The sequence below is a fragment of the Watersipora subatra genome, chromosome 10 (genome assembly GCF_963576615.1).
Source record: "Watersipora subatra chromosome 10, tzWatSuba1.1, whole genome shotgun sequence".
In the NCBI taxonomy this organism is placed as follows: Eukaryota; Metazoa; Bryozoa; class Gymnolaemata; order Cheilostomatida; family Watersiporidae; genus Watersipora; species Watersipora subatra.
Window position 1 is genome coordinate 58,195,246 of NC_088717.1, and position 26,320 is coordinate 58,221,565.

General features: G+C 33.0%; 1 protein-coding gene across 2 annotated transcripts in view; it reads left to right on the forward strand.

Annotated features, from left to right (window-relative positions):
• Positions 1 to 607: 607 nt before the first annotated feature.
• The window catches only part of LOC137406014 (ATP-dependent RNA helicase DHX58-like), a 64,042-nt gene continuing 38,329 nt past the window's right edge, over positions 608 to 26,320 (forward strand). For both annotated transcript variants that reach the window (XM_068092522.1, XM_068092523.1), the window contains exon 1: positions 608 to 793. In XM_068092522.1, coding sequence (XP_067948623.1) covers positions 704 to 793 — 90 coding nt within the window. In that variant the 5' untranslated portion in view covers positions 608 to 703. The remainder of the gene's footprint in view (positions 794 to 26,320) is intronic.

Here is a 26,320-nt window from a genome sequence, read left to right on the forward strand (position 1 = left end):
TGAGTCTAACAATCCTGACTCGCAGATAGCGGATACAGGAGCAACCATTATGCTATGCAACGCGCTAGAGTCCATTGCTGCAATCATTGTCGCTGACAACATTGCTCAACGAAAAGATGAAGATCAAAAGTCCGGCAGATTAGAGCAAAAAGCTAAAGAGAAGAACAAAAAAAGTGGTCCTGTTAATCTTTGGCTTTCTATAAAAAATAAAAAGAAACCTCCGAAATTTGAAGAAGCAGGTTTTGCTGTTATCAAAATGATTAGACCTGATGGGCGGTGTGACTCTCATTCAACTCTTCTGGACAAGCTTCAGAATTTTGAGCATGAAATTTCTGTTGAAGACTCCCAGAGAACAAACCAGAAACTGAAGAAGAGTCTACTGTATGCGACAGCTAAGCATTCATGGAAAATGGCAACATCAAGACTTGGTGGTGAGGGCTACAGCGACACCGATCTTTTGGAAAGCCCTCAGATTTGTGAGCAGACAGTTTCTGTCAAAGATTCTCAGAGAACAAACCAAGCTACGCTGAAGCTGAAAGTTGCTATTGTAAACCACCTTATCATTAATCAAGGCATGGTGACCTTGGGCCGGTTGGCTGGAGAAGCTGATGATCTTGAGATATTTCCAACTGAGATCTGCGATTGTCTGAAGGCAATTCAAGATTTCAGAAACCAACGGGGCCATCGTAATGATGACAAACCAATGGAAGATTTTATTTTTAATGTGACGAAAGCTGATCAGTTGTTTTCTGAAGCTCTTCAACGCTGGTCATCATATAATGAAGTGAGAAAGGTAAAAAGATTGTGATACTCTCATAAAAATAGTATATTCCTTACAGTTGAAATTACTTTCCTTTAGAATGCCTCACAGTTGAAATTACTTTTCTTTAGAATGCCTTTTAGTTGAAATTACTTTCCTTTGGAATGCCTTTTAGTTGGAATTACTTTCCTTTAAAATGCCTTTTAGTTGAAATTACTTTCCTTTAGAATGCCTCACAGTTGATATTACTTTCCTTTAAAATGCCTCACAGTTGAAATTACTTTCCTTTAGAATGCCTCTCAGCTGAAATTACTTTCCTTTGGAATGCCTTTTAGTTGAAATTACTTTCCTTTAGAATGCCTCACAGTTGAAATTACTTTCCTTTAAAATGCCTTTTAGTTGAAATTACTTTCCTTTAGAATGCCTTACAGTTGAAATTACATTTCTTTAGAATGCCTTTTAGTTGAAATTACTTTCCTTTGGAATGCCTTTTAGTTGGAATTGCTTTCCTTTAAAATGCCTTTTAGTTGAAATTACTTTCCTTTAGAATGCCTCACAGTTGATATTACTTTCCTTTAGAATGCCTCACAGTTGAAATTACTTTCCTTTGGAATGCCTTTTAGTTGAAATTACTTTTCTTTGGAATGCCTCACAGTTGAAATTACTTTTCTTTAGAATGCCTCTCAGCTGAAATTACTTTCCTTTGGAATGCCTCTCAGTTGATATTACTTTCCTTTAGAATGCCTCTCAGCTGAAATTACTTTCCTTTGGAATGCCTTTTAGTTGAAATTACTTTCCTTTAGAATGCCTCACAGTTGAAATTACTTTCCTTTGGAATGCCTTTTAGTTGAAATTACTTTTCTTTGGAATGCCTCACAGTTGAAATTACTTTTCTTTAGAATGCCTCTCAGCTGAAATTACTTTCCTTTAGAATGCCTCACAGTTGATATTACTTTTCTTTGGAATGCCTCACAGTTGATATTACTTTTCTTTAGAATGCCTCTCAACTGAAATTACTTTCCTTTAGAATGCCTCTCAACTGAAATTACTTTCCTTTAGAATGCCTCTCAACTGAAATTACTTTTCTTTGGAATGCCTTACAGTTGAAATTACTTTCCTTTAGAATGCCTTTTAGTTGAAATTACTTTCCTTTAGAATGCCTCACAGTTGATATTACTTTCCTTTAGAATGCCTCACAGTTGAAATTACTTTCCTTTGGAATGCCTTTTAGTTGGAATTACTTTCCTTTAAAATGCCTTTTAGTTGAAATTACTTTCCTTTAGAATGCCTCACAGTTGATATTACTTTCCTTTAAAATGCCTCACAGTTGAAATTACTTTCCTTTAGAATGCCTCTCAGCTGAAATTACTTTCCTTTGGAATGCCTTTTAGTTGAAATTACTTTCCTTTAGAATGCCTCACAGTTGAAATTACTTTCCTTTGGAATGCCTTTTAGTTGAAATTACTTTCCTTTAGAATGCCTTACAGTTGAAATTACTTTCCTTTAGAATGCCTTTTAGTTGATATTACTTTCCTTTAGAATGCCTTACAGTTGAAATTACTTTCCTTTGGAATGCCTCTCAGCTGAAATTACTTTCCTTTGGAATGCCTTTTAGTTGAAATTACTTTCCTTTAGAATGCCTCACAGTTGAAATTACTTTCCTTTGGAATGCCTTTTAGTTGAAATTACTTTCCTTTAGAATGCCTTACAGTTGAAATTACTTTTCTTTAGAATGCCTTTTAGTTGAAATTACTTTCCTTTAGAATGCCTCACAGTTGAAATTACTTTCCTTTGGAATGCCTTTTAGTTGAAATTACTTTCCTTTAGAATGCCTCACAGTTGATATTACTTTCCTTTAAAATGCCTCACAGTTGAAATTACTTTCCTTTAGAATGCCTCTCAGCTGAAATTACTTTCCTTTGGAATGCCTTTTAGTTGAAATTACTTTCCTTTAGAATGCCTCACAGTTGAAATTACTTTCCTTTGGAATGCCTTTTAGTTGAAATTACTTTCCTTTAGAATGCCTTACAGTTGAAATTACTTTTCTTTAGAATGCCTTTTAGTTGAAATTACTTTCCTTTAGAATGCCTCACAGTTGAAATTACTTTCCTTTGGAATGCCTTTTAGTTGGAATTACTTTCCTTTAGAATGCCTCACAGTTGAAATTACTTTCCTTTAGAATGCCTCACAGTTGATATTACTTTCCTTTAGAATGCCTTTTAGTTGAAATTACTTTCCTTTAGAATGCCTCTCAGTTGAAATTACTTTTCTTTAGAATGCCTTTTAGTTGGAATTACTTTCCTTTAGAATGCCTCACAGTTGAAATTACTTTCCTTTAGAATGCCTCACAGTTGATATTACTTTCCTTTAGAATGCCTTTTAGTTGAAATTACTTTCCTTTAGAATGCCTCTCAACTGTAATTACTTTCCTTTAGAATGCCTCACAGTTGAAATTACTTTTCTTTAGAATGCCTCTCAGCTGAAATTACTTTCCTTTGGAATGCCTCTCAACTGAAATTACTTTCCTTTAGAATGCCTCTCAACTGAAATTACTTTCCTTTAGAATGCCTCTCAACTGAAATTACTTTCCTTTAGAATGCCTTACAGTTGAAATTACTTTCCTTTAGAATGCCTTACAGTTGAAATTACTTTCCTTTAGAATGCCTTTTAGTTGAAATTACTTTCCTTTAGAATGCCTCACAGTTGAAATTACTTTTCTTTAGAATGCCTTTTAGTTGAAATTACTTTCCTTTAGAATGCCTTTTAGTTGAAATTACTTTCCTTTAGAATGCCTTACAGTTGAAATTACTTTTCTTTAGAATGCCTTTTAGTTGAAATTACTTTCCTTTAGAATGCCTTTTAGTTGAAATTACTTTTCTTTAGAATGCCTTTTAGTTGAAATTACTTTCCTTTAGAATGCCTCACAGTTGAAATTACTTTCCTTTGGAATGCCTTTTAGTTGAAATTACTTTCCTTTAGAATGCCTCACAGTTGATATTACTTTCCTTTAAAATGCCTCACAGTTGAAATTACTTTCCTTTAAAATGCCTCACAGTTGAAATTACTTTCCTTTAGAATGCCTCTCAGCTGAAATTACTTTCCTTTGGAATGCCTCACAGTTGAAATTACTTTTCTTTAGAATGCCTCTCAGCTGAAATTACTTTCCTTTAGAATGCCTCTCAACTGAAATTACTTTCCTTTGGAATGCCTCACAGTTGAAATTACTTTTCTTTAGAATGCCTCTCAGCTGAAATTACTTTCCTTTAGAATGCCTCTCAACTGTAATTACTTTCCTTTAGAATGCCTTTTAGTTGAAATTACTTTCCTTTAGAATGCCTCACAGTTGAAATTACTTTTCTTTGGAATGCCTCACAGTTGAAATTACTTTTCTTTAGAATGCCTCTCAGCTGAAATTACTTTCCTTTAGAATGCCTCTCAACTGAAATTACTTTTCTTTAGAATGCCTTTTAGTTGGAATTACTTTCCTTTAGAATGCCTCACAGTTGAAATTACTTTCCTTTAGAATGCCTCACAGTTGATATTACTTTCCTTTAGAATGCCTCACAGTTGAAATTACTTTCCTTTAGAATGCCTTTTAGTTGAAATTACTTTCCTTTAGAATGCCTCTCAGTTGATATTACTTTTCTTTGGAATGCCTCACAGTTGATATTACTTTTCTTTAGAATGCCTCTCAACTGAAATTACTTTCCTTTAGAATGCCTCTCAACTGAAATTACTTTCCTTTAGAATGCCTCTCAACTGAAATTACTTTCCTTTAGAATGCCTCACAGTTGAAATTACTTTTCTTTAGAATGCCTTTTAGTTGAAATTACTTTCCTTTAGAATGCCTTTTAGTTGAAATTACTTTCCTTTAGAATGCCTTACAGTTGAAATTACTTTTCTTTAGAATGCCTTTTAGTTGAAATTACTTTCCTTTAGAATGCCTTTTAGTTGAAATTACTTTCCTTTAGAATGCCTTACAGTTGAAATTACTTTTCTTTAGAATGCCTTTTAGTTGAAATTACTTTCCTTTGGAATGCCTTTTAGTTGGAATTGCTTTCCTTTAAAATGCCTTTTAGTTGAAATTACTTTCCTTTAGAATGCCTCACAGTTGATATTACTTTCCTTTAGAATGCCTCACAGTTGAAATTATTTCCTTTGGAATGCCTTTTAGTTGAAATTACTTTTCTTTGGAATGCCTCACAGTTGAAATTACTTTTCTTTAGAATGCCTCTCAGCTGAAATTACTTTCCTTTGAAATGCCTCTCAGTTGATATTACTTTCCTTTAGAATGCCTCTCAGCTGAAATTACTTTCCTTTGGAATGCCTTTTAGTTGAAATTACTTTCCTTTAGAATGCCTCACAGTTGAAATTACTTTCCTTTGGAATGCCTTTTAGTTGAAATTACTTTTCTTTGGAATGCCTCACAGTTGAAATTACTTTTCTTTAGAATGCCTCTCAGCTGAAATTACTTTCCTTTAGAATGCCTCACAGTTGATATTACTTTTCTTTGGAATGCCTCACAGTTGATATTACTTTTCTTTAGAATGCCTCTCAACTGAAATTACTTTCCTTTAGAATGCCTCTCAACTGAAATTACTTTCCTTTAGAATGCCTCTCAACTGAAATTACTTTTCTTTGGAATGCCTTACAGTTGAAATTACTTTCCTTTAGAATGCCTTTTAGTTGAAATTACTTTCCTGTAGAATGCCTCACAGTTGATATTACTTTCCTTTAGAATGCCTCACAGTTGAAATTACTTTCCTTTGGAATGCCTTTTAGTTGGAATTACTTTCCTTTAAAATGCCTTTTAGTTGAAATTACTTTCCTTTAGAATGCCTCACAGTTGATATTACTTTCCTTTAAAATGCCTCACAGTTGAAATTACTTTCCTTTAGAATGCCTCTCAGCTGAAATTACTTTCCTTTGGAATGCCTTTTAGTTGAAATTACTTTCCTTTAGAATGCCTCACAGTTGAAATTACTTTCCTTTGGAATGCCTTTTAGTTGAAATTACTTTCCTTTAGAATGCCTTACAGTTGAAATTACTTTCCTTTAGAATGCCTTTTAGTTGATATTACTTTCCTTTAGAATGCCTTACATTTGAAATTACTTTCCTTTGGAATGCCTCTCAGCTGAAATTACTTTCCTTTGGAATGCCTTTTAGTTGAAATTACTTTCCTTTAGAATGCCTCACAGTTGAAATTACTTTCCTTTGGAATGCCTTTTAGTTGAAATTACTTTCCTTTAGAATGCCTTACAGTTGAAATTACTTTTCTTTAGAATGCCTTTTAGTTGAAATTACTTTCCTTTAGAATGCCTCACAGTTGAAATTACTTTCCTTTGGAATGCCTTTTAGTTGAAATTACTTTCCTTTAGAATGCCTCACAGTTGATATTACTTTCCTTTAAAATGCCTCACAGTTGAAATTACTTTCCTTTAGAATGCCTCTCAGCTGAAATTACTTTCCTTTGGAATGCCTTTTAGTTGAAATTACTTTCCTTTAGAATGCCTCACAGTTGAAATTACTTTCCTTTGGAATGCCTTTTAGTTGAAATTACTTTCCTTTAGAATGCCTTACAGTTGAAATTACTTTTCTTTAGAATGCCTTTTAGTTGAAATTACTTTCCTTTAGAATGCCTCACAGTTGAAATTACTTTCCTTTGGAATGCCTTTTAGTTGGAATTACTTTCCTTTAGAATGCCTCACAGTTGAAATTACTTTCCTTTAGAATGCCTCACAGTTGATATTACTTTCCTTTAGAATGCCTTTTAGTTGAAATTACTTTCCTTTAGAATGCCTCTCAACTGTAATTACTTTCCTTTAGAATGCCTCACAGTTGAAATTACTTTTCTTTAGAATGCCTCTCAGCTGAAATTACTTTCCTTTGGAATGCCTCTCAACTGAAATTACTTTCCTTTAGAATGCCTCTCAACTGAAATTACTTTCCTTTAGAATGCCTCTCAACTGAAATTACTTTCCTTTAGAATGCCTTACAGTTGAAATTACTTTCCTTTAGAATGCCTTACAGTTGAAATTACTTTCCTTTAGAATGCCTCACAGTTGAAATTACTTTCCTTTAGAATGCCTCTCAGTTGATATTACTTTCCTTTAGAATGCCTTACAGTTGATATTACTTTCCTTTAGAATGCCTTACAGTTGATATTACTTTCCTTTAGAATGCCTCTCAGCTGAAATTACTTTCCTTTGGAATGCCTCACAGTTGAAATTACTTTTCTTTAGAATGCCTCTCAGCTGAAATTACTTTCCTTTAGAATGCCTCTCAACTGTAATTACTTTCCTTTAGAATGCCTTTTAGTTGAAATTACTTTCCTTTAGAATGCCTCACAGTTGAAATTACTTTTCTTTGGAATGCCTCACAGTTGAAATTACTTTTCTTTAGAATGCCTCTCAGCTGAAATTACTTTCCTTTAGAATGCCTCTCAACTGAAATTACTTTTCTTTAGAATGCCTTTTAGTTGGAATTACTTTCCTTTAGAATGCCTCACAGTTGAAATTACTTTCCTTTAGAATGCCTCACAGTTGATATTACTTTCCTTTAGAATGCCTTTTAGTTGAAATTACTTTCCTTGAGAATGCCTTTTAGTTGAAATTACTTTCCTTTAGAATGCCTCTCAGTTGATATTACTTTTCTTTGGAATGCCTCACAGTTGATATTACTTTTCTTTAGAATGCCTCTCAACTGAAATTACTTTCCTTTAGAATGCCTCTCAACTGAAATTACTTTCCTTTAGAATGCCTCTCAACTGAAATTACTTTTCTTTAGAATGCCTTTTAGTTGAAATTACTTTCCTTTAGAATGCCTTTTAGTTGAAATTACTTTCCTTTAGAATGCCTTACAGTTGAAATTACTTTTCTTTAGAATGCCTTTTAGTTGAAATTACTTTCCTTTAGAATGCCTCGCAATTGAAATTACTTTCCTTTGGAATGCCTTTTAGTTGAAATTACTTTCCTTTAGAATGCCTCACAGTTGATATTACTTTCCTTTAAAATGCCTTTTAGTTGAAATTACTTTCCTTTAGAATGCCTTTTAGTTGAAATTACTTTCCTTTAGAATGCCTTACAGTTGAAATTACTTTTCTTTAGAATGCCTTTTAGTTGAAATTACTTTCCTTTAGAATGCCTTTTAGTTGAAATTACTTTCCTTTAGAATGCCTTACAGTTGAAATTACTTTTCTTTAGAATGCCTTTTAGTTGAAATTACTTTCCTTTGGAATGCCTTTTAGTTGGAATTACTTTCCTTTAAAATGCCTTTTAGTTGAAATTACTTTCCTTTAGAATGCCTCACAGTTGATATTACTTTCCTTTAAAATGCCTCACAGTTGAAATTACTTTCCTTTAGAATGCCTCTCAGCTGAAATTACTTTCCTTTGGAATGCCTTTTAGTTGAAATTACTTTCCTTTAGAATGCCTCACAGTTGAAATTACTTTCCTTTAAAATGCCTTTTAGTTGAAATTACTTTCCTTTAGAATGCCTTACAGTTGAAATTACTTTTCTTTAGAATGCCTTTTAGTTGAAATTACTTTCCTTTGGAATGCCTTTTAGTTGGAATTGCTTTCCTTTAAAATGCCTTTTAGTTGAAATTACTTTCCTTTAGAATGCCTCACAGTTGATATTACTTTCCTTTAGAATGCCTCACAGTTGAAATTACTTTCCTTTGGAATGCCTTTTAGTTGAAATTACTTTTCTTTGGAATGCCTCACAGTTGAAATTACTTTTCTTTAGAATGCCTCTCAGCTGAAATTACTTTCCTTTGGAATGCCTCTCAGTTGATATTACTTTCCTTTAGAATGCCTCTCAGCTGAAATTACTTTCCTTTGGAATGCCTTTTAGTTGAAATTACTTTCCTTTAGAATGCCTCACAGTTGAAATTACTTCCTTTGGAATGCCTTTTAGTTGAAATTACTTTTCTTTGGAATGCCTCACAGTTGAAATTACTTTTCTTTAGAATGCCTCTCAGCTGAAATTACTTTCCTTTAGAATGCCTCACAGTTGATATTACTTTTCTTTGGAATGCCTCACAGTTGATATTACTTTTCTTTAGAATGCCTCTCAACTGAAATTACTTTCCTTTAGAATGCCTCTCAACTGAAATTACTTTCCTTTAGAATGCCTCTCAACTGAAATTACTTTTCTTTGGAATGCCTTACAGTTGAAATTACTTTCCTTTAGAATGCCTTTTAGTTGAAATTACTTTCCTTTAGAATGCCTCACAGTTGATATTACTTTCCTTTAGAATGCCTCACAGTTGAAATTACTTTCCTTTGGAATGCCTTTTAGTTGGAATTACTTTCCTTTAAAATGCCTTTTAGTTGAAATTACTTTCCTTTAGAATGCCTCACAGTTGATATTACTTTCCTTTAAAATGCCTCACAGTTGAAATTACTTTCCTTTAGAATGCCTCTCAGCTGAAATTACTTTCCTTTGGAATGCCTTTTAGTTGAAATTACTTTCCTTTAGAATGCCTCACAGTTGAAATTACTTTCCTTTGGAATGCCTTTTAGTTGAAATTACTTTCCTTTAGAATGCCTTACAGTTGAAATTACTTTCCTTTAGAATGCCTTTTAGTTGATATTACTTTCCTTTAGAATGCCTTACAGTTGAAATTACTTTCCTTTGGAATGCTTCTCAGCTGAAATTACTTTCCTTTGGAATGCCTTTTAGTTGAAATTACTTTCCTTTAGAATGCCTCACAGTTGAAATTACTTTCCTTTGGAATGCCTTTTAGTTGAAATTACTTTCCTTTAGAATGCCTTACAGTTGAAATTACTTTTCTTTAGAATGCCTTTTAGTTGAAATTACTTTCCTTTAGAATGCCTCACAGTTGAAATTACTTTCCTTTGGAATGCCTTTTAGTTGAAATTACTTTCCTTTAGAATGCCTCACAGTTGATATTACTTTCCTTTAAAATGCCTCACAGTTGAAATTACTTTCCTTTAGAATGCCTCTCAGCTGAAATTACTTTCCTTTGGAATGCCTTTTAGTTGAAATTACTTTCCTTTAGAATGCCTCACAGTTGAAATTACTTTCCTTTGGAATGCCTTTTAGTTGAAATTACTTTCCTTTAGAATGCCTTACAGTTGAAATTACTTTTCTTTAGAATGCCTTTTAGTTGAAATTACTTTCCTTTAGAATGCCTCACAGTTGAAATTACTTTCCTTTGGAATGCCTTTTAGCTGGAATTACTTTCCTTTAGAATGCCTCACAGTTGAAATTACTTTCCTTTAAAATGCCTTGCAGTTGAAATTACTTTCCTTTAGAATGCTTCTCAGCTGAAATTACTTTCCTTTGGAATGCCTTTTAGTTGAAATTACTTTCCTTTAGAATGCCTTACAGTTGAAATTACTTTCCTTTAGAATGCCTTTTAGTTGATATTACTTTCCTTTAGAATGCCTTACAGTTGAAATTACTTTCCTTTGGAATGCTTCTCAGCTGAAATTACTTTCCTTTGGAATGCCTTTTAGTTGAAATTACTTTCCTTTAGAATGCCTCACAGTTGAAATTACTTTCCTTTGGAATGCCTTTTAGTTGAAATTACTTTCCTTTAGAATGCCTCACAGTTGAAATTACTTTTCTTTGGAATGCCTCACAGTTGAAATTACTTTTCTTTAGAATGCCTCTCAGCTGAAATTACTTTCCTTTAGAATGCCTCTCAACTGAAATTACTTTTCTTTAGAATGCCTTTTAGTTGGAATTACTTTCCTTTAGAATGCCTCACAGTTGAAATTACTTTCCTTTAGAATGCCTCACAGTTGATATTACTTTCCTTTAGAATGCCTTTTAGTTGAAATTACTTTCCTTTAGAATGCCTTTTAGTTGAAATTACTTTCCTTTAGAATGCCTCTCAGTTGAAATTACTTTTCTTTAGAATGCCTTTTAGTTGGAATTACTTTCCTTTAGAATGCCTTTTAGTTGAAATTACTTTCCTTTAGAATGCCTCACAGTTGATATTACTTTCCTTTAAAATGCCTCACAGTTGAAATTACTTTCCTTTAGAATGCCTCTCAGCTGAAATTACTTTCCTTTGGAATGCCTTTTAGTTGAAATTACTTTCCTTTAGAATGCCTCACAGTTGAAATTACTTTCCTTTGGAATGCCTTTTAGTTGAAATTACTTTCCTTTAGAATGCCTTACAGTTGAAATTACTTTTCTTTAGAATGCCTTTTAGTTGAAATTACTTTCCTTTAGAATGCCTCACAGTTGAAATTACTTTCCTTTGGAATGCCTTTTAGCTGGAATTACTTTCCTTTAGAATGCCTCACAGTTGAAATTACTTTCCTTTAGAATGCCTCACAGTTGATATTACTTTCCTTTAGAATGCCTTTTAGTTGAAATTACTTTCCTTTAGAATGCCTCTCAACTGTAATTACTTTCCTTTAGAATGCCTCACAGTTGAAATTACTTTTCTTTAGAATGCCTCTCAGCTGAAATTACTTTCCTTTGGAATGCCTCTCAACTGAAATTACTTTCCTTTAGAATGCCTCTCAACTGAAATTACTTTCCTTTAGAATGCCTCTCAACTGAAATTACTTTCCTTTACAATGCCTTACAGTTGAAATTACTTTCCTTTAGAATGCCTTACAGTTGAAATTACTTTCCTTTAGAATGCCTCACAGTTGAAATTACTTTCCTTCAGAATGCCTCTCAGTTGATATTACTTTCCTTTAGAATGCCTTACAGTTGATATTACTTTCCTTTAGAATGCCTTACAGTTGATATTACTTTCCTTTAGAATGCCTCTCAGCTGAAATTACTTTCCTTTGGAATGCCTCACAGTTGAAATTACTTTTCTTTAGAATGCCTCTCAGCTGAAATTACTTTCCTTTAGAATGCCTCTCAACTGAAATTACTTTCCTTTGGAATGCCTCACAGTTGAAATTACTTTTCTTTAGAATGCCTCTCAGCTGAAATTACTTTCCTTTAGAATGCCTCTCAACTGTAATTACTTTCCTTTAGAATGCCTTTTAGTTGAAATTACTTTCCTTTAGAATGCCTCACAGTTGAAATTACTTTTCTTTGGAATGCCTCACAGTTGAAATTACTTTTCTTTAGAATGCCTCTCAGCTGAAATTACTTTCCTTTAGAATGCCTCTCAACTGAAATTACTTTTCTTTAGAATGCCTTTTAGTTGGAATTACTTTCCTTTAGAATGCCTCACAGTTGAAATTACTTTCCTTTAGAATGCCTCACAGTTGATATTACTTTCCTTTAGAATGCCTTTTAGTTGAAATTACTTTCCTTTAGAATGCCTTTTAGTTGAAATTACTTTCCTTTAGAATGCCTCTCAGTTGAAATTACTTTTCTTTAGAATGCCTTTTAGTTGGAATTACTTTCCTTTAGAATGCCTCACAGTTGAAATTACTTTCCTTTAGAATGCCTCACAGTTGATATTACTTTCCTTTAGAATGCCTTTTAGTTTAAATTACTTTCCTTTAGAATGCCTCTCAACTGTAATTACTTTCCTTTAGAATGCCTCACAGTTGAAATTACTTTTCTTTAGAATGCCTCTCAGCTGAAATTACTTTCCTTTGGAATGCCTCTCAACTGAAATTACTTTCCTTTAGAATGCCTCTCAACTGAAATTACTTTCCTTTAGAATGCCTCTCAACTGAAATTACTTTCCTTTAGAATGCCTTACAGTTGAAATTACTTTCCTTTAGAATGCCTTACAGTTGAAATTACTTTCCTTTAGAATGCCTCACAGTTGAAATTACTTTCCTTTAGAATGCCTCTCAGTTGATATTACTTTCCTTTAGAATGCCTTACAGTTGATATTACTTTCCTTTAGAATGCCTTACAGTTGATATTACTTTCCTTTAGAATGCCTCTCAGCTGAAATTACTTTCCTTTGGAATGCCTCACAGTTGAAATTACTTTTCTTTAGAATGCCTCTCAGCTGAAATTACTTTCCTTTAGAATGCCTCTCAACTGAAATTACTTTCCTTTGGAAGGCCTCACAGTTGAAATTACTTTTCTTTAGAATGCCTCTCAGCTGAAATTACTTTCCTTTAGAATGCCTCTCAACTGTAATTACTTTCCTTTAGAATGCCTTTTAGTTGAAATTACTTTCCTTTAGAATGCCTCACAGTTGAAATTACTTTTCTTTGGAATGCCTCACAGTTGAAATTACTTTTCTTTAGAATGCCTCTCAGTTGAAATTACTTTCCTTTAGAATGCCTCTCAACTGAAATTACTTTCCTTAAGAATGCCTCTCAACTGAAATTACTTTTCTTTAGAATGCCTCTCAGTTGATATTACTTTCCTTTAGAATGCCTTACAGTTGAAATTACTTTTCTTTGGAATGCCTCACAGTTGAAATTACTTTTCTTTAGAATGCCTCTCAGCTGAAATTACTTTCCTTTAGAATGCCTCTCAACTGAAATTACTTTCCTTTGGAATGCCTCTCAGTTGATATTACTTTCTTTTAGAATGCCTTACAGTTGAAATTACTTTCCTTTGGAATGCCTTTTAGTTGAAATTACTTTTCTTTGGAATGCCTCACAGTTGAAATTACTTTCCTTTAGAATGCCTCACAGTTGAAATTACTTTCCTTTGGAATGCCTTTTAGTTGAAATTACTTTCGTTTAGAATGCCTTACAGTTGAAATTACTTTCCTTTGGAATGCCTTTTAGTTGAAATTACTTTTCTTTGGAATGCCTCACAGTTGAAATTACTTTTCTTTAGAATGCCTCTCAGCTGAAATTACTTTCCTTTGGAATGCCTCTCAGTTGATATTACTTTCCTTTAGAATGCCTCACAGTTGAAATTACTTTCCTTTAGAATGCCTTTTAGTTGAAATTACTTTCCTTTAGAATGCCTCACAGTTGATATTACTTTCCTTTAGAATGCCTCACAGTTGAAATTACTTTCCTTTAAAATGCCTTTTAGTTGAAATTACTTTCCTTTAGAATGCCTCACAGTTGATATTACTTTCCTTTAAAATGCCTCACAGTTGAAATTACTTTCCTTTAGAATGCCTCTCAGCTGAAATTACTTTCCTTTGGAATGCCTTTTAGTTGAAATTACTTTCCTTTAGAATGCCTCACAGTTGAAATTACTTTCCTTTGGAATGCCTTTTAGTTGAAATTACTTTCCTTTAGAATGCCTTACAGTTGAAATTACTTTTCTTTAGAATGCCTTTTAGTTGAAATTACTTTCCTTTAGAATGCCTCACAGTTGAAATTACTTTCCTTTGGAATGCCTTTTAGTTGAAATTACTTTCCTTTAGAATGCCTCACAGTTGATATTACTTTCCTTTAAAATGCCTCACAGTTGAAATTACTTTCCTTTAGAATGCCTCTCAGCTGAAATTACTTTCTTTTGGAATGCCTTTTAGTTGAAATTACTTTCCTTTAGAATGCCTCACAGTTGAAATTACTTTCCTTTGGAATGCCTTTTAGTTGAAATTACTTTCCTTTAGAATGCCTTACAGTTGAAATTACTTTTCTTTAGAATGCCTTTTAGTTGAAATTACTTTCCTTTAGAATGCCTCACAGTTGAAATTACTTTCCTTTGGAATGCCTTTTAGTTGTAATTACTTTCCTTTAGAATGCCTCACAGTTGAAATTACTTTCCTTTAGAATGCCTCACAGTTGATATTACTTTCCTTTAGAATGCCTTTTAGTTGAAATTACTTTCCTTTAGAATGCCTCTCAGTTGAAATTACTTTTCTTTAGAATGCCTTTTAGTTGGAATTACTTTCCTTTAGAATGCCTCACAGTTGAAATTACTTTCCTTTAGAATGCCTCACAGTTGATATTACTTTCCTTTAGAATGCCTTTTAGTTGAAATTACTTTCCTTTAGAATGCCTCTCAACTGTAATTACTTTCCTTTAGAATGCCTCACAGTTGAAATTACTTTTCTTTAGAATGCCTCTCAGCTGAAATTACTTTCCTTTGGAATGCCTCTCAACTGAAATTACTTTCCTTTAGAATGCCTCTCAACTGAAATTACTTTCCTTTAGAATGCCTCTCAACTGAAATTACTTTCCTTTAGAATGCCTTACAGTTGAAATTACTTTCCTTTAGAATGCCTTACAGTTGAAATTACTTTCCTTTAGAATGCCTCACAGTTGAAATTACTTTCCTTTAGAATGCCTCTCAGTTGATATTACTTTCCTTTAGAATGCCTTACAGTTGAAATTACTTTTCTTTGGAATGCCTCACAGTTGAAATTACTTTTCTTTAGAATGCATCTCAGCTGAAATTACTTTCCTTTAGAATGCCTCTCAACTGAAATTACTTTCCTTTAGAATGCCTCTCAACTGAAATTACTTTTCTTTAGAATGCCTCTCAGTTGATATTACTTTCCTTTAGAATGCCTCACAGTTGAAATTACTTTTCTTTAGAATGCCTCTCAACTGAAATTACTTTTCTTTGGAATGCCTCACAGTTGAAATTACTTTCCTTTAGAATGCCTTTTAGTTGAAATTACTTTTCTTTAGAATGCCTCTCAGCTGAAATTACTTTGCTTTGGAATGCCTTTTAGTTGGAATTACTTTCCTTTAGAATGCCTCACAGTTGAAATTACTTTCCTTTGGAATGCCTTTTAGTTGAAATTACTTTCCTTTAGAATGCCTCACAGTTGAAATTACTTTCCTTTGGAATGCCTTTTAGTTGGAATTACTTTCCTTTAGAATGCCTCACAGTTGAAATTACTTTCCTTTAGAATGCCTTACAGTTGATATTACTTTCCTTTAGAATGCCTTACAGTTGAAATTACTTTCCTTTGGAATGCCTCACAGTTGAAATTACTTTTCTTTAGAATGCCTCTCAGCTGAAATTACTTTCCTTTAGAATGCCTCTCAACTGAAATTACTTTCCTTTAGAATGCCTTACAGTTGAAATTACTTTTCTTTAGAATGCCTTTTAGTTGAAATTACTTTCCTTTAGAATGCCTCACAGTTGAAATTACTTTCCTTTGGAATGCCTTTTAGTTGGAATTACTTTCCTTTAGAATGCCTCACATTTGAAATTACTTTCCTTTAGAATGCCTCACAGTTGAAATTACTTTTCTTTGGAATGCCTCACAGTTGAAATTACTTTTCTTTAGAATGCCTCTCAGCTGAAATTACTTTCCTTTGGAATGCCTTTTAGTTGAAATTACTTTCCTTTAGAATGCCTTACAGTTGAAATTACTTTTCTTTAGAATGCCTTTTAGTTGAAATTACTTTCCTTTAGAATGCCTTTTAGTTGAAATTACTTTCCTTTAGAATGCCTTACAGTTGAAATTACTTTTCTTTAGAATGCCTTTTAGTTGAAATTACTTTCCTTTAGAATGCCTTTTAGTTGAAATTACTTTCCTTTAGAATGCCTTACAGTTGAAATTACTTTTCTTTAGAATGCCTTTTAGTTGAAATTACTTTCCTTTAGAATGCCTCACAGTTGAAATTACTTTCCTTTGGAATGCCTTTTAGTTGGAATTACTTCCCTTTAGAATGCCTCACAGTTGAAATTACTTTCCTTTAGAATGCCTTACAGTTGATATTACTTTCCTTTAGAATGCCTTACAGTTGAAATTACTTTCCTTTGGAATGCCTCACAGTTGAAATTACTTTTCTTTAGAATGCCTCTCAGCTGAAATTACTTTCCTTTAGAATGCCTCTCAACTGAAATTACTTTCCTTTAGAATGCCTTACAGTTGAAATTACTTTTCTTTAGAATGCCTTTTAGTTAAAATTACTTTCCTTTAGAATGCCTCACAGTTGAAATTACTTTCCTTTGGAATGCCTTTTAGTTGGAATTACTTTCCTTTAGAATGCCTCACAGTTGAAATTACTTTCCTTTAGAATGCCTCACAGTTGAAATTACTTTTCTTTGGAATGCCTCACAGTTGAAATTACTTTTCTTTAGAATGCGTCTCAGCTGAAATTACTTTCCTTTGGAATGCCTCTCAACTGAAATTACTTTTCTTTAGAATGCCTCTCAGCTGAAATTACTTTCCTTTAGAATGCCTTACAGTTGATATTACTTTTCTTTGGAATGCCTCACAGTTGAAATTACTTTTCTTTAGAATGCCTCTCAGCTGAAATTACTTTCCTTTGGAATGCCTCTCAACTGAAATTACTTTCCTTTAGAATGCCTCACAGTTGAAATTACTTTCCTTTAGAATGCCTTACAGTTGATATTACTTTCCTTTAGAATGCCTTACAGTTGAAATTACTTTCCTTTGGAATGCCTCACAGTTGAAATTACTTTTCTTTAGAATGCCTCTCAGCTGAAATTACTTTCCTTTAGAATGCCTCTCAACTGAAATTACTTTCCTTTAGAATGCCTTACAGTTGAAATTACTTTTCTTTAGAATGCCTTTTAGTTGAAATTACTTTCCTTTAGAATGCCTCACAGTTGAAATTACTTTCCTTTGGAATGCCTTTTAGTTGGAATTACTTTCCTTTAGAATGCCTCACAGTTGAAATTACTTTCCTTTAGAATGCCTCACAGTTGAAATTACTTTTCTTTGGAATGCCTCACAGTTGAAATTACTTTTCTTTAGAATGCCTCTCAGCTGAAATTACTTTCCTTTGGAATGCCTCACAGTTGAAATTACTTTTCTTTAGAATGCCTCTCAGCTGAAATTACTTTCCTTTAGAATGCCTCTCAACTGAAATTACTTTCCTTTAGAATGCCTTACAGTTGAAATTACTTTTCTTTAGAATGCCTCTCAGCTGAAATTACTTTCCTTTAGAATGCCTCTCAGCTGAAATTACTTTCCTTTAGAATGCCTTACAGTTGAAATTACTTTCCTTTGGAATGCCTTTTAGTTGAAATTACTTTCCTTTGGAATGCCTTTTAGTTGAAATTACTTTCCTTTAGAATGCCTTACAGTTGAAATTACTTTCCTTTAAAATGCCTTGCAGTTGAAATTACTTTCCTTTAGAATGCCTCACAGTTGAAATTACTTTCCTTTAGAATGCCTCACAGTTGAAATTACTTTCCTTTAGAATGCCTTACAGTTGAAATTACTTTCCTTTAAAATGCCTTGCAGTTGAAATTACTTTCCTTTAGAATGCCTCTCAACTGTAATTACTTTCCTTTAGAATGCTTCACAGTTGATATTACTTTCCTTTAGAATGCCTCTCAGTTGAAATTACTTTCCTTTGGAATGCCTTTTAGTTGAAATTACTTTCCTTCAGAATGCCTCACAGTTGAAATTACTTTCCTTTAGAAAGCCTCACAGTTGAAATTACTTTCCTTTAAAATGCCTTGCAGTTGAAATTACTTTCCTTTAGAATGCCTCTTAACTGTAATTACTTTCCTTTAGAATGCCTCACAGTTGATATTACTTTCCTTTAGAATGCCTTACAGTTGAAATTACTTTCCTTTAGAATGCCTTACAGTTGAAATTACTTTCCTTTAAAATGCCTTGCAGTTGAAATTACTTTCCTTTAGAATGCCTCTCAACTGTAATTACTTTCCTTTAGAATGCCTCACAGTTGATATTACTTTCCTTTAGAATGCCTCTCAGTTGAAATTACTTTCCTTTGGAATGCCTTTTAGTTCAAATTACTTTCCTTTAGAATGCCTCACAGTTGAAATTACTTTCCTTTAGAATGCCTCACAGTTGAAATTACTTTCCTTTAAAATGCCTTGCAGTTGAAATTACTTTCCTTTAGAATGCCTCTCAACTGTAATTACTTTCCTTTAGAATGCCTCACAGTTGATATTACTTTCCTTTAGAATGCCTCTCAGTTGAAATTACTTTTCTTTAGAATGCCTCTCAGCTGAGATTACTTTCCTTTAGAATGCCTCACAGTTGATATTACTTTCCTTTAGAATGCCTTACAGTTGAAATTACTTTCCTTTAGAATGCCTCTCAACTGTAATTACTTTCCTTTAGAATGCCTCACAGTTGATATTACTTTCCTTTAGAATGCCTCTCAGTTGAAATTACTTTCCTTTGGAATGCCTTTTAGTTGAAATTACTTTCCTTTAGAATGCCTCACAGTTGAAATTACTTTCCTTTAGAATGCCTCACAGTTGAAATTACTTTCCTTTAAAATGCCTTGCAGTTGAAATTACTTTCCTTTAGAATGCCTCTCAACTGTAATTACTTTCCTTTAGAATGCCTCACAGTTGATATTACTTTCCTTTAGAATGCCTCTCAGTTGAAATTACTTTCCTTTGGAATGCCTCTCAACTGAAATTACTTTCCTTTAGAATGCCTCTCAACTGAAATTACTTTCCTTTAGAATGCCTCACAGTTGAAATTACTTTCCTTTAGAATGCCTTACAGTTGATATTACTTTCCTTTAGAATGCCTTTTAGTTGAAATTACTTTCCTTTAGAATGCCTCTCAACTGAAATTACTTTCCTTTAGAATGCCTCACAGTTGAAATTACTTTCCTTTAGAATGCCTTACAGTTGAAATTACTTTTCTTTAGAATGCCTCTCAGCTGAAATTACTTTCCTTTAGAATGCCTTTTAGTTGAAATTACTTTCCTTTAGAATGCCTCACAGTTGATATTACTTTCCTTTAGAATGCCTCACAGTTGAAATTACTTTCCTTTGGAATGCCTTTTAGTTGAAATTACTTTCCTTTAGAATGCCTTACAGTTGAAATTACTTTCCTTTTGAATGCCTTACAGTTGAAATTACTTTCCTTTAAAATGCCTTGCAGTTGAAATTACTTTCCTTTAGAATGCCTCACAGTTGAAATTACTTTCCTTTAGAATGCCTCACAGTTGAAATTACTTTCCTTTAGAATGCCTTACAGTTGAAATTACTTTCCTTTAAAATGCCTTGCAGTTGAAATTACTTTCCTTTAGAATGCCTCACAGTTGAAATTACTTTCCTTTAAAATGCCTTGCAGTTGAAATTACTTTCCTTTAGAATGCTTCTCAGCTGAAATTACTTTCCTTTGGAATGCCTTTTAGTTGAAATTACTTTCCTTTAGAATGCCTCACAGTTGAAATTACTTTCCTTTGGAATGCCTTTTAGTTGAAATTACTTTCCTTTAGAATGCCTTACAGTTGAAATTACTTTTCTTTAGAATGCCTCTCAGCTGAAATTACTTTCCTTTAGAATGCCTCACAGTTGATATTACTTTCCTTTAGAATGCCTTACAGTTGAAATTACTTTCCTTTAGAATGCCTCTCAACTGTAATTACTTTCCTTTAGAATGCCTCACAGTTGATATTACTTTCCTTTAGAATGCCTCTCAGTTGAAATTACTTTCCTTTAGAATGCCTTTTAGTTGAAATTACTTTCCTTTAGAATGCCTCACAGTTGAAATTACTTTCCTTTAGAATGCCTCTCAGTTGAAATTACTTTCCTTTAAAATGCCTTGCAGTTGAAATTACTTTCCTTTAGAATGCCTCTCAACTGTAATTACTTTCCTTTAGAATGCCTCACAGTTGATATTACTTTCCTTTAGAATGCCTCTCAGTTGAAATTACTTTCCTTTGGAATGCCTCTCAACTGAAATTACTTTCCTTTAGAATGCCTCTCAACTGAAATTACTTTCCTTTAGAATGCCTCACAGTTGAAATTACTTTCCTTTAGAATGCCTTACAGTTGATATTACTTTCCTTTAGAATGCCTTACAGTTGAAATTACTTTTCTTTAGAATGCCTCTCAGCTGAAATTACTTTCCTTTAGAATGCCTTTTAGTTGAAATTACTTTCCTTTAGAATGCCTCACAGTTGAAATTACTTTCCTTTAGAATGCCTTACAGTTGATATTACTTTCCTTTAGAATGCCTTACAGTTGAAATTACTTTTCTTTAGAATGCCTCTCAGCTGAAATTACTTTCCTTTAGAATGCCTTTTAGTTGAAATTACTTTCCTTTAGAATGCCTCACAGTTGAAATTACTTTTCTTTAGAATGCCTCTCAGCTGAAATTACTTTCCTTTAGAATGCCTCACAGTTGATATTACTTTCCTTTAGAATGCCTTACAGTTGAAATTACTTTCCTTTAGAATGCCTCTCAACTGTAATTACTTTCCTTTAGAATGCCTCACAGTTGATATTACTTTCCTTTAGAATGCCTCTCAGTTGAAATTACTTTCCTTTGGAATGCCTTTTAGTTGAAATTACTTTCCTTTAGAATGCCTCACAGTTGAAATTACTTTCCTTTAGAATGCCTCACAGTTGAAATTACTTTCCTTTAAAATGCCTTGCAGTTGAAATTACTTTCCTTTAGAATGCCTCTCAACTGTAATTACTTTCCTTTAGAATGCCTCACAGTTGATGTTACTTTCCTTTAGAATGCCTCTCAGTTGAAATTACTTTCCTTTGGAATGCCTCTCAGCTGAAATTACTTTCCTTTAGAATGCCTCTCAACTGAAATTACTTTCCTTTAGAATGCCTTACAGTTGAAATTACTTTTCTTTAGAATGCCTCTCAGCTGAAATTACTTTCCTTTAGAATGCCTCTCAACTGAAATTACTTTCCTTTAGAATGCCTTACAGTTGATATTACTTTCCTTTAGAATGCCTCTCAGTTGAAATTACTTTCCTTTGGAATGCCTCTCAACTGAAATTACTTTCCTTTAGAATGCCTCTCAACTGAAATTACTTTCCTTTAGAATGCCTCACAGTTGATATTACTTTCCTTTAGAATGCCTCTCAGTTGAAATTACTTTCCTTTGGAATGCCTCTCAACTGAAATTACTTTCCTTTAGAATGCCTCTCAACTGAAATTACTTTCCTTTTGAATGCCTTACAGTTGAAATTACTTTTCTTTAGAATGCCTCTCAGCTGAAATTACTTTCCTTTAGAATGCCTCTCAACTGAAATTACTTTCCTTTAGAATGCCTCACAGTTGAAATTACTTTCCTTTAAAATGCCTTGCAGTTGAAATTACTTTCCTTTAGAATGCCTCTCAACTGTAATTACTTTCCTTTAGAATGCCTCACAGTTGATATTACTTTCCTTTAGAATGCCTCTCAGTTGAAATTACTTTCCTTTGGAATGCCTCTCAACTGAAATTACTTTCCTTTAGAATGCCTCTCAACTGAAATTACTTTCCTTTAGAATGCCTTACAGTTGAAATTACTTTTCTTTAGAATGCCTCTCAGCTGAAATTACTTTCCTTTAGAATGCCTCACAGTTGATATTATTTTCCTTTAGAATGCCTTACAGTTGAAATTACTTTCCTTTAGAATGCCTCTCAACTGTACTTACTTTCCTTTAGAATGCCTCACAGTTGATATTACTTTCCTTTAGAATGCCTCTCAGTTGATATTACTTTCCTTTAGAATGCCTTACAGTTGAAATTACTTTTCTTTGGAATGCCTCACAGTTGAAATTACTTTTCTTTAGAATGCCTCTCAGCTGAAATTACTTTCCTTTAGAATGCCTCTCAACTGAAATTACTTTCCTTTGGAATGCCTCTCAGTTGATATTACTTTCCTTTAGAATGCCTTACAGTTGAAATTACTTTTCTTTGGAATGCCTCACAGTTGAAATTACTTTTCTTTAGAATGCCTCTCAGCTGAAATTACTTTCCTTTAGAATGCCTCTCAACTGAAATTACTTTCCTTTGGAATGCCTCTCAGTTGATATTACTTTCCTTTAGAATGCCTTACAGTTGAAATTACTTTCCTTTGGAATGCCTTTTAGTTGAAATTACTTTTCTTTGGAATGCCTCACAGTTGAAATTACTTTCCTTTAGAATGCCTCACAGTTGAAATTACTTTCCTTTGGAATGCCTTTTAGTTGAAATTACTTTCCTTTAGAATGCCTTACAGTTGAAATTACTTTCCTTTGGAATGCCTTTTAGTTGAAATTACTTTTCTTTGGAATGCCTCACAGTTGAAATTACTTTTCTTTAGAATGCCTCTCAGCTGAAATTACTTTCCTTTGGAATGCCTCTCAGTTGATATTACTTTCCTTTAGAATGCCTCACAGTTGAAATTACTTTCCTTTAGAATGCCTTTTAGTTGAAATTACTTTCCTTTAGAATGCCTCACAGTTGATATTACTTTCCTTTAGAATGCCTCACAGTTGAAATTACTTTCCTTTGGAATGCCTTTTAGTTGGAATTACTTTCCTTTAAAATGCCTTTTAGTTGAAATTACTTTTCTTTAGAATGCCTCACAGTTGATATTACTTTCCTTTAAAATGCCTCACAGTTGAAATTACTTTCCTTTAGAATGCCTCTCAGCTGAAATTACTTTCCTTTGGAATGCCTTTTAGTTGACATTACTTTCCTTTAGAATGCCTCACAGTTGAAATTACTTTCCTTTGGAATGCCTTTTAGTTGAAATTACTTTCCTTTAGAATGCCTTACAGTTGAAATTACTTTTCTTTAGAATGCCTTTTAGTTGAAATTACTTTCCTTTAGAATGCCTCACAGTTGAAATTACTTTCCTTTGGAATGCCTTTTAGTTGAAATTACTTTCCTTTAGAATGCCTCACAGTTGATATTACTTTCCTTTAAAATGCCTCACAGTTGAAATTACTTTCCTTTAGAATGCCTCTCAGCTGAAATTACTTTCCTTTGGAATGCCTTTTAGTTGAAATTACTTTCCTTTAGAATGCCTCACAGTTGAAATTACTTTCCTTTGGAATGCCTTTTAGTTGAAATTACTTTCCTTTAGAATGCCTTACAGTTGAAATTACTTTTTTTTAGAATGCCTTTTAGTTGAAATTACTTTCCTTTAGAATGCCTCACAGTTGATATTACTTTCCTTTAAAATGCCTCACAGTTGAAATTACTTTCCTTTAGAATGCCTCTCAGCTGAAATTACTTTCCTTTGGAATGCCTTTTAGTTGAAATTACTTTCCTTTAGAATGCCTCACAGTTGAAATTACTTTCCTTTGGAATGCCTTTTAGTTGAAATTACTTTCCTTTAGAATGCCTTACAGTTGAAATTACTTTTCTTTAGAATGCCTTTTAGTTGAAATTACTTTCCTTTAGAATGCCTCACAGTTGAAATTACTTTCCTTTGGAATGCCTTTTAGTTGGAATTACTTTCCATTAGAATGCCTCACAGTTGAAATTACTTTCCTTTAGAATGCCTCACAGTTGATATTACTTTCCTTTAGAATGCCTTTTAGTTGAAATTACTTTCCTTTAGAATGCCTCTCAGTTGAAATTACTTTTCTTTAGAATGCCTCTCAGCTGAAATTACTTTCCTTTAGAATGCCTCACAGTTGAAATTACTTTCCTTTAGAATGCCTCACAGTTGATATTACTTTCCTTTAGAATGCCTTTTAGTTGAAATTACTTTCCTTTAGAATGCCTCTCAACTGTAATTACTTTCCTTTAGAATGCCTCACAGTTGAAATTACTTTTCTTTAGAATGCCTCTCAGCTGAAATTACTTTCCTTTGGAATGCCTCTCAACTGAAATTACTTTCCTTTAGAATGCCTCTCAACTGAAATTACTTTCCTTTAGAATGCCTCTCAACTGAAATTACTTTCCTTTAGAATGCCTTACAGTTGAAATTACTTTCCTTTAGAATGCCTTACAGTTGAAATTACTTTCCTTTAGAATGCCTCACAGTTGAAATTACTTTCCTTTAGAATGCCTCACAGTTGAAATTACTTTCCTTTAGAATGCCTCTCAGCTGAAATTACTTTCCTTTAGAATGCCTCTCAACTGAAATTACTTTCCTTTAGAATGCCTCTCAACTGAAATTACTTTTCTTTAGAATGCCTCTCAGTTGATATTACTTTCCTTTAGAATGCCTCACAGTTGAAATTACTTTTCTTTAGAATGCCTCTCAACTGAAATTACTTTTCTTTAGAATGCCTCACAGTTGAAATTACTTTCCTTTAGAATGCCTTTTAGTTGAAATTACTTTTCTTTAGAATGCCTCTCAGCTGAAATTACTTTCCTTTGGAATGCCTTTTAGTTGGAATTACTTTCCTTTAGAATGCCTCACAGTTGAAATTACTTTCCTTTGGAATGCCTTTTAGTTGAAATTACTTTCCTTTAGAATGCCTCACAGTTGAAATTACTTTCCTTTGGAATGCCTTTTAGTTGGAATTACTTTCCTTTTGAATGCCTCACAGTTGAAATTACTTTCCTTTAGAATGCCTTACAGTTGATATTACTTTCCTTTAGAATGCCTTACAGTTGAAATTACTTTCCTTTGGAATGCCTCACAGTTGAAATTACTTTTCTTTAGAATGCCTCTCAGCTGAAATTACTTTCCTTTAGAATGCCTCTCAACTGAAATTACTTTCCTTTAGAATGCCTTACAGTTGAAATTACTTTTCTTTAGAATGCCTTTTAGTTGAAATTACTTTCCTTTAGAATGCCTCACAGTTGAAATTACTTTCCTTTGGAATGCCTTTTAGTTGGAATTACTTTCCTTTAGAATGCCTCACAGTTGAAATTACTTTCCTTTAGAATGCCTCACAGTTGAAATTACTTTTCTTTGGAATGCCTCACAGTTGAAATTACTTTTCTTTAGAATGCCTCTCAGCTGAAATTACTTTTCTTTAGAATGCCTTTTAGTTGAAATTACTTTCCTTTAGAATGCCTTTTAGTTGAAATTACTTTCCTTTAGAATGCCTTACAGTTGAAATTACTTTTCTTTAGAATGCCTTTTAGTTGAAATTACTTTCCTTTAGAATGCCTTTTAGTTGAAATTACTTTCCTTTAGAATGCCTTACAGTTGAAATTACTTTTCTTTAGAATGCCTTTTAGTTGAAATTACTTTCCTTTAGAATGCCTCACAGTTGAAATTACTTTCCTTTGGAATGCCTTTTAGTTGGAATTACTTTCCTTTAGAATGCCTCACAGTTGAAATTACTTTCCTTTAGAATGCCTTACAGTTGAAATTACTTTCCTTTAAAATGCCTTGCAGTTGAAATTACTTTCCCTTAGAATGCCTCACAGTTGAAATTACTTTCCTTTAGAATGCCTTTTAGCTGAAATTACTTTCCTTTAGAATGCCTTACAGTTGAAATTACTTTCCTTTAAAATGCCTTGCAGTTGAAATTACTTTCCCTTAGAATGCCTCACAGTTGAAATTACTTTCCTTTAGAATGCCTTTTAGTTGAAATTACTTTCCTTTAGAATGCCTCTCAACTGTAATTACTTTCCTTTAGAATGCCTCACAGTTGAAATTACTTTTCTTTAGAATGCCTTACAGTTGAAATTACTTTCCTTTAGAATGCCTTACAGTTGAAATTACTTTCCTTTAGAATGCCTCACAGTTGAAATTACTTTCCTTTAGAATGCCTCTCAACTGTAATTACTTTCCTTTAGAATGCCTCACAGTTGAAATTACTTTTCTTTAGAATGCCTCTCAGCTGAAATTACTTTCCTTTGGAATGCCTCTCAACTGAAATTACTTTCCTTTAGAATGCCTCTCAACTGAAATTACTTTCCTTTAGAATGCCTCTCAACTGAAATTACTTTCCTTTAGAATGCCTTACAGTTGAAATTACTTTCCTTTAGAATGCCTTACAGTTGAAATTACTTTCCTTTAGAATGCCTCACAGTTGAAATTACTTTCCTTTAGAATGCCTCACAGTTGAAATTACTTTCCTTTAGAATGCCTCTCAGCTGAAATTACTTTCCTTTAGAATGCCTCTCAACTGAAATTACTTTCCTTTAGAATGCCTCTCAACTGAAATTACT